General features: G+C 42.1%; 1 protein-coding gene across 1 annotated transcript in view; it reads left to right on the forward strand.

Moving 5' to 3' along the window:
• CACNA1C (calcium voltage-gated channel subunit alpha1 C) overlaps positions 1-17,615 on the forward strand; it is a 446,904-nt gene that overhangs the window by 383,783 nt on the left and 45,506 nt on the right. Inside the window, exon 30 of the mRNA XM_086755747.1 lies at positions 4,237-4,320. Coding sequence (XP_086611873.1) covers positions 4,237-4,320 — 84 coding nt within the window. The remainder of the gene's footprint in view (positions 1-4,236; positions 4,321-17,615) is intronic.

The raw sequence follows: 17,615 nt of genomic DNA on the forward strand, positions 1-17,615 counted from the left end.
ACAGTGCCATCAATTCATTTCCAGTCAGACCTCCACCCCCTTGGGAAAAGTATACAGAACTTTCTGGTGGGAAAAATAGTTCAGAAATACAACCTCTTTTTTAGAGTGAAAGCTCTTCCTTCATTCAGCTTGTCTTTCATTAGCCACCCTGGTACACTCCAGTGAGGAATGTGGCTTGAAGAGGTACTTTGAGGTCGCAAGAGGCAAGTCCCCAAGGGCTCTCAATATGTACTCATAACTCCTGACAAGATTATGAGGTCTGATCCAAAGCTAAGTAACCACATGGCCATTTGTAGGTAAATGTCTCTAAGGAGGGTGGCTTCTTAAGGAATGACCATTACCTTGCACACAAATGAAGCATCTATATTCTCTGTTTTCTTTGAGCTCTCTTACTGTGAATAATATCTTTCTATTTTTTCACCCTTCTGTTCATAACACAGAGGGAGCAGGTGAGGAGGAAAGGAAGGTTTTTAAATTTATGTCTTTCAACAGTGTCATATTGGATGTGGGGTTGAGTAAAACTGCATTCATATCCATGGTTCCTCTCTACCACTCGCCTCAGGAGGAAAAGAAGGGCTCTCTGAGTCCACCTTACAGCCACACAATAACATACCATGGTAATGCTCTTCCTGTGATCCCAGAGCAGACCAGCCCATGACCTTGAAGAAAGGAACTGGCTGATGAGACTCAGCAGAGCATCCCATGAAGAAGAGCTCACAGTGTCAATCTGGAGCAACACCACCAAAGCTAGCAAAGTGACTCCAGATACACTGAGTCCAAAAGTCCAAAGCAGCTATTTGTGATGGCAATGAAAAAGGGACCTTTTCTTTCCAGGCCTGAATCTCTCCTGAGGTGTGCCAACTGTGTCAGTGCAGTGTCATTATTTCCAGTGAGGTTGTGTTACTGTTCACTGGCTCAGTTGTCATCTGAGGACACAATTTAATGCTAGTTGTCACCTGGGCTTTGTACCAAGAGCAAATGTTGTTTTACCAGGAGCAACAGCTATTGAGCTCTATGTAAGAAGTTGCTCAGTAAAAAGAAATTGTGAATTTGATTACACCAAAAACATTCTTTGCAGTATGATGCTAATCATAATAAAAACAACCACCTATCCATCCCCACAGATTTAAAAAAAAGATAGTCATCATTCTCCTGGGCAAGACCTGAACAACATGTTTTTGATCTTCACCCTTGCAGCTGCCCAAAAGCAAACTCTGGTTGTTTGGAGTTGTTTGGGTTCCCGCTGAAATCTGTAATTGTTCCTAAACTGTGCAATTTGAGAAGGAAACAGAAGATAGCCATGCTATTGAACGCACATATTCATTTGGCATGTGAGCAGTGCCACTGCCTTCAGCAGGACTATGCACGTGAACAGGGGCAGGAGGATTGGGTCTGTTGTCTACTACTCCATTCTCTTTGATCCTGCAAGTGTACTGTCTGCCAAGGTCGCATCAGGCTGCAAAGGCACTTTTTGCAACTCTGTATGATCTGTGTCTGTCCTTTATTTATTCAAAATGTGTTTGCCTCTACAATTTAATCTGCTGTTCTCTCCCTCCCCTTCCTCTTGGTGAAGTCTAATTACAGTTTTATTCCAGGTCCATCTGGTTGCTAATGATGCTGGACATCACTGCTGAATTCGTTCTAATATTTGTTGTGTATTTTCTAGGCTGGATGCTGAATAATAATATTCTCTGAATTTGCTTTTGCTCCTGTTTCCTTCCTCCCTGTTGTAGCTAACTGTGTAGTAATGTGTAGCCATGGGATGACTACTCCTCTCAGTGTAGATCTGCTAGGTGTTGCCTAATTCAGGCTGCAGAATAAAGAGGGTTTTTTCTGGTTTTGCGGAGATTTCAAAGTCCACTCTACCAGCTTCCTTCGCTGGTGTGGAACCAGCTGGGTAGTGGCTTTCTCTGCTTCATTTTTTTTTTTTCCCCTGCCCCAAGCATAATGCAGTTTATAACTGTGAGTCTTAAAGCATCCCGGAGCAGTGTTTCAGGGTTTAGAAGGACACTTTTTGCCAGTGCCTGCTCCATGCGATGGTTGAACCCACAGTAATTTCAGGTTCCCAAGCTTGGCCTGTGCAGTGCCAGTGCTGGGCTATTTTTTTTTTTTTTTCTTTCTCCTTTTTGCTTTCTGCAGCACTGCCTGGGAACACAGACTCACACTTTACCCATGACCTGACTCTCTGGCTAAGAATAGCAGTCGCAGTGGAACTTGGGTTCAGTCTCACTGGAGACATGCTGCAGCTGGGAAACAGGGAGGTCAGATTAGCCCATGCTTCCAAACCCAAACACATAAAAGGAGTACAGAGGATTTTGTATGTTCACCTCCTTTTAAGACTGCAGAACAAAGGGAAGAGGTTGGCACAGGTATTCAGTGAGCCAAGATAAATTCTCTTTGCTCATTATATTGACTTGGACAGGAAGTTCACGTACAGAAGCTGATCTTCTGGGCTGAACAGAAACCAAAAGGTTCCTGTATTCTTACAGGCTATCCAGCCAAAAATCATGCAGCACAGGGACAGTAAGCAGTGCTGATTAGCACCTCCTGAGCACTGCCTTCATTAGGAACATGAGACATTTGAGAGAGCTCTGGAAGTAATTATGCCCAGCAAAGTGAAGGTATGAGTTTAGCACATGCTAGTGGATCTGCCATAGCTTGTCCTAGACAGCTAATGTGACAGCAGTGCTGTGGCACTATCTTTAGCAAGAGTGAGCAACAGGTCTCACTCTGAGCACATGCTAAAGCTGACTTTGCACTCATTCTTACTCCTTCCTGGTGGGATGCACCAGCACATGCTATGTTCACACCTTCATTTTGTGGTGCAGATGCACTTTCAGAGTAACAAAAATACCAGTCTTGCTTTGTAGTTTTAAGCCAGGAGCTAAAGCATTAGTAATAGAAAATGTTACACTAATCATTGTTGTAACACTCCTTGTGGCTGGGTAAAGATAAAGGTGACAGCAGTGAGGTTTAAATAGCACATCCCCAGCTCAACTGTGCCTTCTGCTCCATCGTGACGCAGCAGCCGGCTGTTCCCAGCGCAAGCACAGACCATTACATCTGGAACACAGACTGGTGGATTGATATTCACACTGGCAGAAGGGGAACTGGTTTTTTTTGAGAGAACCATATGACACCATTCCTGTACTCTTCCCCAGCCAAATCTAAGCCAAATGGGGAAGGATGCTGTGTTGCTAGGAATCGGAGATGTCTGGAGGATCTGGTCCTGCAAGCCCCACTCCTGTGAACAGCCATGCTCAAAGCAATCTATGTGGCTTCCCTTTACCCCCCATCCCAGAGTTGGAGGGGAGGGGTTACCGCCCTGTGATCGCATTAGCTGGATAAGGGCTGCTCACACAAGTCAGGGATCCCAGGACTGGCTACAGCTTGAGACGCAACAAGTAGACTTAAGAGGAAATCCCCTTGAGGTATCAGGGCAGTAATTCTGATGGTAATTTTGAACTGTTTTTGTCTGTCTAACATTCCTTTTTAATCCCCATCCTGCCTGCCCCTTCCTTATGTAGGGTTACTTTAGTGATCCTTGGAATGTTTTTGACTTCCTCATCGTAATTGGCAGCATTATAGACGTCATTCTCAGTGAAACTAATGTGAGTATTACTCTACCCTCCCCAGGATACCACCACCTCCTCCTCCTCTGCTGTTCCTTCTCTCTTTCTCTCTTTCTTTCTCTCTCTTTTTTTTTTTCTGATTTTTTTCCCTCTAGTCATGCTTTTATTGAACTTGCCGTCGTCCTTCTCCTTCTCCCAGGGAAAAAAAAAGGAGGGGGGGAAAATGCCTCCTTCTTTTTCACTTGTCATAGCTTGCCCCAAGGCTGTGACTGGTGAAAGCGCACAGAGTTTGGGGTGTGTGTGCTTTTTTTCCCTCCAAAAGGTAGACATGCTTGAGTGTAACTTTCTGACTAACCAGGCTTTTGTTGATACCCTCCATCATGTGAAACGTTGCAGAGGTTTGAGCAACCAATACTGTAGAGTGGTAAGAGACTATTTAATATGCCCACGTAACCTCTTTCTTTTCTTATTTTTTTCCTCTTCTCTCCCTCTTTCATGCTTTTTTTTTGTTTTGGTTTGTTTTTTTATTTTATTTTATTTTACTTTTTCTTTTTTCCCTCTTTTCTCCCTTTCCCTCTCTCTCTCCCTCACCCTCTCTCTCTCATTCTTTCTTTCTCTTCCTTTCTCTCTCTTTCTCTTTCCTTGGCTTCTCTGCCACATGCAGCACTATTTCTGTGATGCATGGAATACATTTGACGCCTTGATTGTTGTGGGTAGCATTGTTGATATAGCAATCACCGAGGTGAACGTAAGTAGCTGGCGTCTGTCCATGATCGTGCCTGCTCTAACATTCATTCGTCTTTCCCGGGTTCTTTTTTTTTTTCCTCCCCCTTCCTTCTTTCTTTTGAGTTTGTTTTCAGAGCTTTTTGTTTAGTTTTGAAGCTCTTTCCCTTTTTTTTTTTTCTGTTTTCTTTTTATTCTGGTTTAATTTTTGGAACGACTTAAAGGACTTTTTGACTGTTGCATCATTTTCTTCCCTTCATAATCTGCCTGGCATGAATTAAACTGTATAGCAGGAAAAGTGATGGGAAACGTGGAGTGTAAGTGAAAAGGCTATTTGTGCCATGGGAAGCTGCTAGAATAGTTCCAGGCCAGCACTTTGGTCTACCCAGTGTTATGCTTTGCTTCCCATGGCAGTTCAATACTCTCCACCCCACAGAGGTCTGAAGGTTGGTTCTTTCGAGGTGGAACTGTGGGAACCAAACCAAGAATCCTCCCTGTGCCTCCTCACCTAGGCTTCCTCCAAAAGAAATAAAGACCAAACCATCTCTGTTTAGAGGAACCTGCTCCTAATGTTTAGTTTTCTGATTTGAAAAATGGTCGATAAAATAAAAACAGAAAGTCCAAAGAATATCTAAGTGTCAGAGTTTTAACCCAGTTTTCTGGGTTTGCAGCCTAGTTTGCTCCATCTCACAAATTCCACCAGCACAGTTGACGCTGATTGACTCCATTGGTGCCCATCTCAGCAGACAGGTGAAGGACTGAATGAGCTATGGAGACTGAAATGAGCAACTAGTGTTCAAGGAATAAATCACATCAGGCAAACTTTTTCCTCTGTCTGTTTTTGGAGGTGGATGGATACAGAATTACAGGATAAATAGACAAAGGATAAATAGACAAAGGACAGGCAGGAAGCACACAGATTCCTAAGAAATGCTACAAAGGACCCACTGGGTTTGTAAGCATGGACAAAATTTCACTGCAAAATCCAGTTTAGCAAGGCCAGGAAAACATAAAGTTTGAAAGAAAATTGCTGTAAATATGTTAATGAAGAGCAAATCAATAATGAATTTGCAAAACAATGAGGCTGTTGAATAAATATTCCAGCTTGGAATTGTTGTGTACTGTAGAGGCAATCCATCACAAGCAAAAATGTGACATCATGGTTTTCACTCAGTGCTGTGTTTAGAGAAAACTGTAGGCAACATTTTGAAAAAAATCAAAATGCCTTACTTTGAACTTTCCAAACAAAAATGTTTCCGTATCTTTGTTCTAGTTTAATTTCTGTTTAACTCCATTTTAAATTCTGAAACAAGGACATTTATCCAAGTCGTAATATTTTGATTTAAAAAAAATATTAAATATTTTATTTGGCACTAGTCTATTTTCCTTGTCTTTTGAGAGAATGGAAAATAGTTTCTAACTGAAAATGAACTTTTTAAAACAAATCTTAAATATCCTGCTTTCTGTTCTAATTTCCCTCAGAATGTTGTAAACAATTTAGTTAGCCTTTTACTAGAAAGATACTAGGATTGGGCTGACTTCATACAGGGAAGTTACAATGATCAGCAGGCTGAAGTTGTTAATTTTAAAGAAGGAAATGATAGCATTTTTAATGCCATACTTGTCACAAGAAAACTACATGGGGAGCCTGGCAATAGCCTGCAGATTGTGCCAAAATTCAGCTCTCATCCCTAGAGGCAGAACTGTTCATAGTATTTGAGGAAATAACTATAGTTAGTAGGAGATAAATTATGCTAAATTTCAGCAAGGCTTTCCTTGCTGATGTATTTGAATCCATAGAAAAGTCTTCCAAGGAGAAAGGAGGGAAATCCTTGTGCTAAATAAATGGAGGCCTATCATAATCAGAATCCCGGTATTGAAGGGAAAATTGAATGGATCCTTTAGAAGAAATTGACAGTAGTTTCCTATAAAGTACTTTTTATGTCATGGTTTAAGACACTTGGATATACATCTCATTAAACTTTCACCATATGAGAGGAAGGCAAACAGTCACCCAGGCTTCCTCTTACAGTTGGTGGAGAGAAATGCACACCTTCCCAGGCCAACTGATGCCTCCCTGTATGTGTCCATGACAAGGGAATGAATTACTCTTTGGAGGTGCCCATCCTGTGACTGGAGAGTGTCTAGGTTTGTTAGGTTTGTCTAGACAGCCAGCTCTCAGACGCTAAATTTAAGCAAGATGAATCGCATTCATTCTCGGCATGTTGTCGAGATCACACTGCTGCTAATTGTGTTGTGTTCAGATCTTCAGTCTCCAGGGCTATCCATACTGGTGCGTTTAATTACCACTGACAAGGCTCCTTCTCTTTTGCATTCACTGTCTCAGTTCAAGTTCATGTCAGCCAAGGCCCAGGATCCAGTTTTTGGTTGCAGAAGTCTGTGAAAAATGAGGGCGTGCCTCTGTCCAAACAAGCATCACCTGTGTTAGTTGAGGAGGCAGCGGGAGCGGCTCTCACTCTTTTAGTGAGGGTGATGAAGAGCATTTCATGATGTGGTCCTCTGTTTCCTCTAAAGAATCCTTTCCTTCTATACAGTTTTTACAGATTTTTGCACACGTCTTTTTGTTACCTGGCATGTTTAAATCTTCTCTTTTTATCTAGGCAAGTCCTTTGCTACTAGTTTCTAATGTTTGTTACTAAAAACTTGCACAATCTTTTGATGCACTGATAAATGAGCAGCAGCTATGGATGGAGTTTGTTCTGAAATGTTCTGAAATCCCTTTGCACTTATAACCCTTATTGAATAAGAGAATGTTTTGTATGTTGGTTTGTCCCGTCGGATTCCCTTCCTGCTAGCAGCACTTGATATGTTACATCTGTAGCAGATGGGCTTTGGAAGTAGCAGCCCATCTCAGACGGAGAGTTGTCATCTTCCCAAGCAGTGTGAGGCAGTTTATCAGATACACTTCTCCCCTTCTCAGGATCTTGTTGCTTTCTTGCTGTTTGTGAGTTTGAGCAAACTCTGCCTTGTGTTTCTGTACGCTGTCTTGTCTTGTTCCAAGAGACCTGGAGTCTGAAAAAGAAAGAAAAAATAAACCCTGAAATGGAAATAAACTCCACTAATTGGAGATGTTTAGCCTGGTCAGGTGCAGGTAAGATGTTTCTGCCTAACTCCTTAGAAGCTGAAGAACGTTGGTGGTAGGATCGTGGAAGACGCTGCTCTTGGCACTAAGGGACAGTTGGCATTGTGGTCAGTTAGGGAAGGTGGAGACACCTGGCACAGGTTAATTTGACATGTGGCCATAGACATGTAAGCCTGAAATCTCCGTGAGGTTCACCAGATATTTGCACTCAGGGGAAGCATACCCAGCAGGTGCTGATCTGCAACAGTTGTAGTTGTGGTGGGCACCCTAACTGACAGGCTCCGCAGTGTGCGTGTAGGTATGCGCTTGCATCTATTTATGCAGTTCCCCATGGTCTGTTTTCTCCTTTTGACATTTATTTTTGTTCCTTGAAAAGGAATTTCCCAGACCAAACCTTCATTACGATATATGTGAGTGTGCATGGGTGGGTCTTTGTGTGTGTACTCTATTGGTTGTAGTTTACGTTCCTGAATGTGTTTGGATGCCTGTGTATGGGCTACAAATCCATGGATGAGTGTACAGACATGAACCCTTGTGTGGGGGAAAGAGTGTGTATGCAAGCCTACGTATTTCTTACGTATTTGTGCTGTGAATGATTGTTAATGGAGATGTATGGGTTGTTGTGTATGTAACTGAGTCTATGAACATGTTTTCTGAGCCAATGTGGCCGTCTTACTGTGCAAGTTTGGTCTGCTTATGGGTGGGTGTTTATACCTGAGAGTTTTCTTTATGCAGGCATGTTCATCTGCATGCCTGTGGATGAGTGTACACTTGCATGTCAAGCTCAGCATATTTTTGTAAGCATGGCTGTGCATTAAAAAATAGCGAGAAGGCATGTACTCATAAGGTAAGCCTTCAGGCTGCCTTCAACATTTCTGAGTCCTTTAGGAAGTCTCCACTTAAAACACCTCCTCGGCATGGAGATACGTCAAGTGATAAGTCCAATTGCATCATGTTAGGCCCACTTGCTTACTGTGCCCTGGGAACATCTCCCAGGTCCCCCCAACCAGCTCCACAGACACACAGAGATGCATCTCACACAATGAAATAAGTGCAAAGGGCACAGGGAAGGTTAAAATCTGTTGGATTTGAAAACTTCAGAGAGTGGCACGGTTTCTGCCAAACTCACTTTCAATTTGCCTCAATTTAAATTTCAAGCTGCATTTTCAGAGCTTTGCTTCTCAGTAAGTGTTACACAACTATCTTCCTGGCCACAAAATGAAGATTTTTTTTTAATTTTATGAAAATATTCAGTGATTCTATTTTGGGCCACTCTTAAGCAACTCCTTAAGTAACTAAAGAAGTAGGTGAGGACTTCTTAATCTGCTATTAAAAAAAAAAAGAATATCCAAGGCAGAGACCATGCCTACCGTGTGTCAACTCTCTTTAAGTGCCAAGACCAACAACGACTTTTGGGAAATAAGATGAAAGATGATGTAATATATGCAGCCTGGGAGGTAGTGCCTGTGGGTTGTATTCCTTGGGCTTTTGCTAGATACCTATGCCTCAGTCAGCCCATCGGTAAACTGGAAATTGTTATTATTCCCTACATTAAGAAGCATTGTCATTAGTGTTTACAAAACACTTTAAGTTCCTTAGAAGAAAATGTTAAGGTGGAAAAAGTGATTACTACCTATTATAATAATAATAGGTAATAAAATGTTTTTGGACTTGAATAAAAGCCAGCAAATTTGGAATATATGATCCCAGAAGTAGCCCCAGGCACAGGCTTGCATTTCCTTCCTTTCCACATCAGCGGACACAGCCTGGAGTTGAGTGCTGTGAAGCTGACTGACAGCCTGCTGTCCCCTCCTCTGGGCAAAGAAAATTGCTCATTTCTATTTGTTGTGTGCTATCAAAGGGGGAAATTAAGTTCGATATGTAGTCTGTGCTATGGTGCCCAAAGTGATGGAAGAAAAACAGCCAGATCCTGAGTCACTGGGAAAGCTGCTATATAACGTCCTTCTTCTGAGTCAGAGAGAGAAGCCAACACCTCTCTGGTCCATAGGGTCCTTTTTTCTTCACCCTGCTGGTGTCAGACCAAAGATTTGCTGTGGCTGACGCTTTGTTTGCCACCAAAGCAATGCTCATAGCAGTACCCACTGAGCTGGATGGGTCCCTGTGGCCACCTGCAGTGGGCAGTTCGCAGCATGGAGATGTATGAGAGGAGGCATGTTCAGGTGGGAGCACGTGTGTCTCCAGAGCACCACCAGTGACAGTGGAGATGTCATGTGTTTGATTCTGCCTGTCTGTCTTGAAAGGATTTTGAGGAGGGAGGATTTACATCTACCTGTGAGCCTGTCACCAAGGCTTCCACCGGTGCCTATGAGTGTGTCTGCATGTGTGGGTACATCTGTGTTTATCAGCTGTGCCTGGGAGTGCATGAGGATGACTAAGCAAAACCATCTGGACTGGTATCCATCCCACCTGTTCTACTCAGTGACTGTACTTGCATGTCTGACTGTGTCTGTGAACACTGCAGGAGGTACAGAGGAGGAGGATGCACCTGTGACAGGTATGCAATGCGATACAGCAGATGTGATGAGCCAGGAGGGTGTGCGTGGATACGAGATGAGGACTATCAGGGATAGAGAATTGGTGACTTGCAGGTTTTTGTGAAATAATGGAATATTTCCCTGTATAAGTTGCTCTCCTGTTGTAGCAGTACACGTTTTCCTAAGAGTAAGCATTGTGACTGGTTTGAAGGTTGATGGAAATGTTGGGGTTTTTAATGGGAGAGGTGACAGGAGGAGAAAAAAGCTAAGTACAGTGTTGTGTGTGATCTGATCTGTGGTGGCATCTGGGATCTGTAGGACATGGGTGCTTCAGGAGGTAGCACCCCTATGAAGAAGGCTAGAGAAACCCAAAACCCATCTTGCTGTATTCTTTCCCCTAGAAAATGTTAGTCAGGTCTGTTGTGCCCCGGCCTGCTGGGTAGTGGTTTGATGTCTGTCTATCAGATATTCAGGAGAGCTGAGTACTTTATATCTTGCACTTCTGAAAAGTTTTCCAAATTCTGGTAGGAAGTCAGCAGAGGGTTGAAACTTGGTTGATTCTTGAGTACTGGTGCAGTAAAGCCAGAGAGATATCAAAGCATTCAGGTCCCAGGAATACTTGGAGACCTCTGCAGTGATTTCTCCTTTAGTCTTTTTTATTTCTGAAGTCAAGCAGTTCAGGCTTAAACCAGGCGCATGGGGCCTTTCCTTACAGTCATCTTGCTTTTGGTGTCAAGAGGCTTCATATGATTTGTCATGGGCTCCTGCTCCCATTCTTTGGAATATCTGACAGGCTATACTCAAGTCTCCCTCTCACCTTCTCCTGCACTTCTCCCTTTTAACCCACCCCCTGCCTTTCTTCCTTTTCTCCCTCACTTTCCTCTCCCTTGTCTCCAGCCACACTAAACCTCACAAGTTCATTTTCACCCTCAATCAATGTGTCTGAAGGCAGAGAACCGGTGGCTTAAATCCTGCAGTCCTTATTCAGGCAGAACTTCCCCAGGGCATTTCGCCTGCGCAAGGACTGGAGTGGTCGGCCCCTGCGACACAGTCCTACGCACACACCCCCCCGCAATGGGAGCAAGGATCGGTGGAAGGACGACATACATCTAGCCTGCACCTCAGTTGGGACTGGCATTCATCTCTGTCGCTGTGTCTGTCTGTCTTTCTGTCTCTGCTGTCTGGTTCTCTCCGCTTCCACGCCCTTTGCTGCTCAGATTTTGGCCATCAGCTGCCACTGGACACAAATCTTTGCAGTTCCTAGAACCTGCAAGTTCATTTACCCAAAACTTCCAGAAGAGGCAGAAAACATCTCTCTCCCTCTCTCCTCCTCTCTCTCTTTCTCAAATGCCATCTGGGTAGCAGAGGCCTCCAAATTAAATCACGTAGCAAAGGGCTGGAGAAGCACAGTGGCTTCTTTTGACATCTTGTGTTGTCATACCCTTACTGCTGCCATCCTAGAAGTTATATGTAGTCCTGAGCTATCCCTGTGTGCGTGTATATGTATGTATATATGATTTGTTTTATTTTTTGAAAAAACTACTGATAAAATTGATGTTGGGGGGTGAATTTGGTTTGCCTTTTTTTTTAATATCTAGTGGTGTTTTTATTGCTAGAATAACCCAGATAACACACCACGGTGGCCTCAGCTTCTGTATGTAGGAAGCCACGTTGAAGCATGGTTGTGAGCTGTAGCAGTGGCAAATGCTGGTAAACAAGTGCTTTATTTTGCCTTTGATGAACATCAGGAGAGCTGCCCTCAACTCCTCCCCAAATTAGGTTTAGATCAATTTGAATTTGATCACCTCCCTTGCTTGATCAGCAATTCTAGTGCATGTTTTTCACCCTACGTCGGTGAGAAAGAAGTATGGTAAGACTATCTGACCGCAACCATGTTTGAACAGGGTGATTTTTTTTTTAATTTATGTATATTTTTGTCATAAAGATGGGGCCTCTTTTTTTTTTTCTCTTTTGGCTTAAAAATGATGTTATTCTGAGTGCTTTTCCAGAGTTCGTAATATGACTTGCCCATTCCAAGAGGTCATTTTGATAACTGCACAACTTTTTCTGTAAGGCAAACTATATGAAATACGGGCAAACAGAAAAAAAATGTATGTATGTTTTGCAGAAAAGGGGATGGTGAATACAAATGACTCCTTCTTCAGTTTACCTGAGTATTTGAGCTGTTTCTGATGACTAACAGTGTTAGCAATGTAAGAAGAAAGCATGTGGTTTCCATAGAGAAAATCACTTTGAGACTCTCCATACTACTCAGTTTTGAGGAAATACCTCAATATTGTGATTTCCACAAAACTACCTCTTATACATGGCTTTTGACATTATTCCAGGTGCAAGGAATAATCAGAATGTATTTTATTGTAAGGGAGATTTCAGAGCACCATAAAAATAAATTTGCCTTACTAGATTAATATAGCCACAGACATGCTAGTTAATTAAAATATGAGAAAAAGAAGATAAAGAATCCAGTGGAACAAATCCTTAAAACCTAATTGTAAAAGTATTTAAAAGAAAGTTAGATAGCCCTATAGCTGTAAGACTTGATGCAAAAACCTGTCTGGAGTCCTTCTGAGTGAAAATGTTTACAGCTTTCTTTAAAATTGTGGGGCACAACATTTCACTGACTGCCCTGAGGAGTGGATGGTGGTTTTAATTACTGCAGGCTTCCATCCACCCAGAACCTTGGTGGGTTTTAAGGCTTTTAGAGAAGGAGTCTTTATTTCTTATTTAACTGTAAATTATTGTTGCAATAACAATAATAGCTAATAGTAGGAACACAAAGTACCACAGGCCTTGTCCTGTGTTGCTTCAATGGTAAAATAAGTGTGACATGTACATTTCAGTACAAAGAGCTCTTTAAAAAGACTACATCCAGATTTTCTGAACAGTATTTAATTTTTCTTGTTATTTTTCTATCACGTCATTTTGAACAAAAACAGTACAATATTCTAACATTAACATTCGTGATATAATACAGTTATATTTTATTTTCCTTTTAATTCCAATATGTTTTTCCACAAAGCTAGTTAAAAAGCTCAAAAGAAAAAAAATAATAAAAAACATTAGAACCACCCTAAGCTGGTTATATTTTCCATTGGCTTGCTAGCCAGGATAAATCATTCCTTTTGCTGAGCAAAAGTTCCTTTTAACTTTCATTGAACTCTAACAGAGATTGTATCTTTATATGAATCCATAGAAAAATCTCTGACTCTAATTCCTTAGGTCGTCTCTTAATATATCCATGTTAATTAACAATAGCTCCCTAAGCACCATAAGTTTAGTTGGTCAAAAAGATGCTCAGGTGAACTCAAATCCAGCTAGTTCTGTCATCTAAGGCAATTCCTTGAAGCAGGGAAAGATGTTATCTGGCATTTAATTCTCCTTTTTCTAAGACCTACTTTGCTGAGAATGCCCAAGGAATTTTCCAGCATCACTGTTCTCCACATGCAGATTGCAGCAATGAAGGGTGCACAGTGCCCTGTATTTCACTTGTTCAGTTTTTCTGTAGAGGCTTCTGTTCTTCATCCAAATTACAAGAGCTTTTAACATCAGTCCTCCAAGACCGCCATTGCACGCACTGTCTCTTAATGTTACGCATATTTAGAGATCTGCTAACTGGTTCCAGATTGCACTGCCAGTTCCAATGAAAGCAATGAAGGTGATGGAAGAAGGGAAAACGCACACTAGTATTTTACTAGTTTTCCTCTTTAACTTTCTCTTCTCCCCCATCTTCTTATCCCTGGTCACTTTCTCCAAATTTTGCTGAAATCTTGGGTGGCAGGGATCACGTTTCCCATTCCCAGGAGCACGGGGAGTAGTTTTCAGCAAGGCAGTAATTAGTTCCCCTCTATCTACTTCTGTATCAGTGATTTCTTTTCCTGTCTTCAGCCAAGATGCCATCAGTCCTGGGGAAAGGTTTTTTCCCCTTTGTGAAGGTTTTTGTGCCAGGCACTTGGCAGCAGTTCAGTGTGGTGAAGGGTACCATTTTGCAAACCCAAATGTATGGACTAACAGGAATTTTTGAGGTTCACCTTAAATAAAGACCTGAATGTGGGGGTTTTTGTGGTAGGCAAGAGAATGTAGCCTCTCACTGAGCTTTGCAATCAAAGGGAAACACATATAAACTAATTTTACCCTTTCTAATATAGTCAATATAGCACCCTCCTGTAGCTCCTGCCACCTTCCCTCTCCCCTCTTATATACCAGCCAGGCAAAGCTAAGGGGATTTTTTATTTCTCACTAGAAAACTGTTTTTAAAATGGCTGTGCTCTTACCTTCCCTCACTGGTCTGTTCTTTGTGGAGGCTGTCTGGCATAACACGCCAACAAAATGATTTCTGCTTCATTTATCTTCCTAGACATCTGCTAAATAGGACCCATTCCCAGCTGCATCGAGATGACCTAGTTGTAGAGACTGGATTGCTGCTTATGGTCAGCTGATTAATGGCCAAAAATCTGGATCTGGCTCTAATTGCCAGTAAAATTTACAATGTTGCAGAGTAATGGGACATCCCAGCTGGTCACATCCCAGTCATTCTCTCAAAATCAGCTTTGAAACTCAGAGATACCAGTCAGCCGTGCTGTCTGCTGAGCCTTGTCTGAGTGACTGGGAGAAAATCTGCTTCATCCAAAGCCAGATCAAGTGACGTCTTTTCCTAAGCTGAAGAGACATGAAGAGAAAGACGCCTTCACAGTAAAGAAGCACTTGTTAATAGAAAGGAACTAAAACAAATTGGTATTTAGAGCTAGAGATTTTGAATCTCAACTGTTTGCCCAGACTTGAACATAGTAGATCACACACAGTGAGCATTACATATCATCCAAATTATCCCTACTGGTTTTTTAACCAAATAATTCATCAAATCAGTAATCATTTATTTTTTTGAAGAGGTGTCAAACAAAAATCTGTTGCTCAGTAGCTTTGTAACAGCTAGCTGCAGTCTCCATATGACCACCTCTAACATGCTCTGATAATGCCTGTGATTGGCATTTCCAATCCCAGAATGGCTCATAGGCTTTATTGCATCCTATATTAACATACAGAAATCCAGTGTGACTCTTCTAGGAAGCATTCTACATCAACATTAAATAACTTTCTAATTTAAAAGGCAATGAAAAGACACAATAACTGCTACCAATCTCAAATTAAAATGGTCTATAACAAACTCTCTCTTTGGGATGCTGAATCTCTTACCTGAGTAGAGATTCATTACCCAAAAGTAACAGGGGCTGCTAGTTCACCTGTATCTACTGTCTCTTGCAATCCACAGTCCTGTTACATTTGAATGATGGTGGATTGGGTTTTGTCCTGTTTTCAATGGCACATGCAGTTTCTTTCAGCACCTTCATCAAAGTGTAAGATGGCTCATTCATCTTCACCCTGTCCCAGAGCCTTCGGGCTTGCGAAAGGAAGCATCCTGGCAACACTGCATGTAGAGTCTTTGAGCTGGTAGACTGCCTGCCTTCCACCCTGGGAAAACCTGCTCATGATCTAGTCTCCATCTGGCTCCATTGGTGCCCAGAAGAGTTATCATACTGAGGAGTGGGTATTTTGCTGCAGACCACAGGCCTGCTTCTGACCTTATCACCACGGGTGCAATTCCTCATCAGTTACACAGGAGTTACAAAGATGCTACTGAAGCTTCCTTCTGGATTCACACCCTCCTGCCAACCACATCATAGGAAGCCCTCCATACAGAGCTCCCAGCAAATCTCTTCACAGATGGAGCCCTACAAAGTCCAAAGGTCTCCAGCCTCCTTTCTGCCCTAGGCAGGTGAGGCTGCCCAGAGACACCCCAGTAACACCAATACACACAGTGTACCAAGTTTCAATCTGTTCTTCCTTCTTCCTTGCCCTTTTCCCATGCCATGCAATCCTATCAGCTAATTAATGAGTAATTAACAAATAGCTGTAGAAGTGCTCAGATGCACAGTGCACTGAAGACAAGCACAGCCATGACAAAAGGAGGACATGCTTCTGGGATTTTGCTTAATTCCCCAAATCATCAGCCCCTGGGGAATATGAAACTAGTAGATACTCACTCTCTCAGTACTAATGGAGTATTGCAACGTGTTGGAGACAAGGAAAGCTCCTTCCTACCTATGGCTCAGGAAAGTCATTGTAGAGAAAAACTCTGCTGCCATTGTCCTTTCCAAGACAGGCTGTAGGATGGTCCAAGGAATGGAAAAATCTACACCTTACACAGCAGCATGTCTTTAAAGTAACCAAGACTGGTATGAATGCTTTGAACAATCTCTTTCTTCTTTTTCATTTCAAGATCAAAATCAGTGGCACAGTGTTGTACACAACAACCTTAGTAGGCCAAGCTGTCTCCACTTGCAGCCCTCCAGAACAGCTGTGCTTTCACAATACTGCTACAGATAAGAAGTCAAGATGATGGATTTATTTGTGTGTTTGGGATGGGAGAACCTGAATATGAAATGAACTGTCCTTAAGAGTGAGTCAAAACTAGATCCAGGCTGGGCTCCTTTTGGAAAACGAGCCCCACAGATTTCCTTCTCTCCATCCCTCCCTTCCAGACAATGGAAAAAAAAAAAAAAAGAAAAGAATGATCAACATAAGAGAGAACATAAATCTTCCTAAAGAGGCGGAGGAAACGAAGACTGCCCTTTCCAGCATAGTGATATATACACTCCTGCGTTTGGTGCTTAAAAGCCATGTTAATTTTGCCGTAGGAAAGACCGTGAGGCACATTGGACTACTTAGGAACAGCAATGAGGAAGCCATTGTCATGGATGGTCATAGAGCTGAGGAAAGCTGGAAACCTGGAAACTCTAAATTTTCACACTTGCTCTCTCTCTGTCTTGCTCAGTGGTCTGGTCTGTTCCTGGGGTCATCCCCCTCAGTCTGCTCTGGGCTGGGACAGCCTGATTACCTCCTTTAGGAGCACTTGCCGTGTTGCGGATCAAGAATTGGTGAAGTGAAAAGGCAAGCTGAATGAAAAAAAGTCCACTCTGTCACACATGGCTTCTGGCAGAGATGTTCAAATTGGCAAAACCTCTCCTCAGCTGATACTCAAACTGGAAAACCCTTAAAATCACTCCACCTGTAAAACAAAAGTAAAAGTTCCTACACACCAGTAGCCTTTCAACATTTATTTTCTTGGCTCAGTTTATCTTCAGAGCCTTCTTATCCAGATGTTCTAGGGCTTTTTTTGGCTACCTGTCCCACAAAGCACAAATAATAAAACAGAGGCAAGCTGCACCTGCCTCACTGAGTCAGACCAGTACTTGTGCCTGAAGATGAGCGCTACATCTCTGATAGTGTTTAATATCTCTTTATTTTTCAGGAGCCCCCGAGGTTTGATTACCGTAAGACTTGAACTCATCATTTACCCAGAGCTAATGAGAAGGATTATTCAAACATCCTGAAAATTAAGAATAATTTGCATAGAAATACTTTACCAATTGTTCTGCTTTTCTGAAAGTCATGGGGAAAAAACAGAGCTTTCAGCTGTGTAAAAAGTGACTCTTTCATTAACTGTCCAGCAATTGTCAATCTAGGGTAATCTGCATAACCAAATTAAAGCAATTGACTTTCCTTGTATTTACCTTGAGCACTTGGAACCATAAGATTACTGTCTGACAATTTCATGGATATATATGAAATTAATTAATAAGCTATTCAAATTTGTATGATTTGCATATTTGAAGCTAATTAGAAAAGCAAGCTCTAGAATGTCAA

This window comes from Chlamydotis macqueenii, chromosome 1 (genome assembly GCF_036417535.1).
Source record: "Chlamydotis macqueenii isolate bChlMac1 chromosome 1, bChlMac1.mat, whole genome shotgun sequence".
Taxonomy (NCBI): domain Eukaryota; kingdom Metazoa; phylum Chordata; class Aves; order Otidiformes; family Otididae; genus Chlamydotis; species Chlamydotis macqueenii.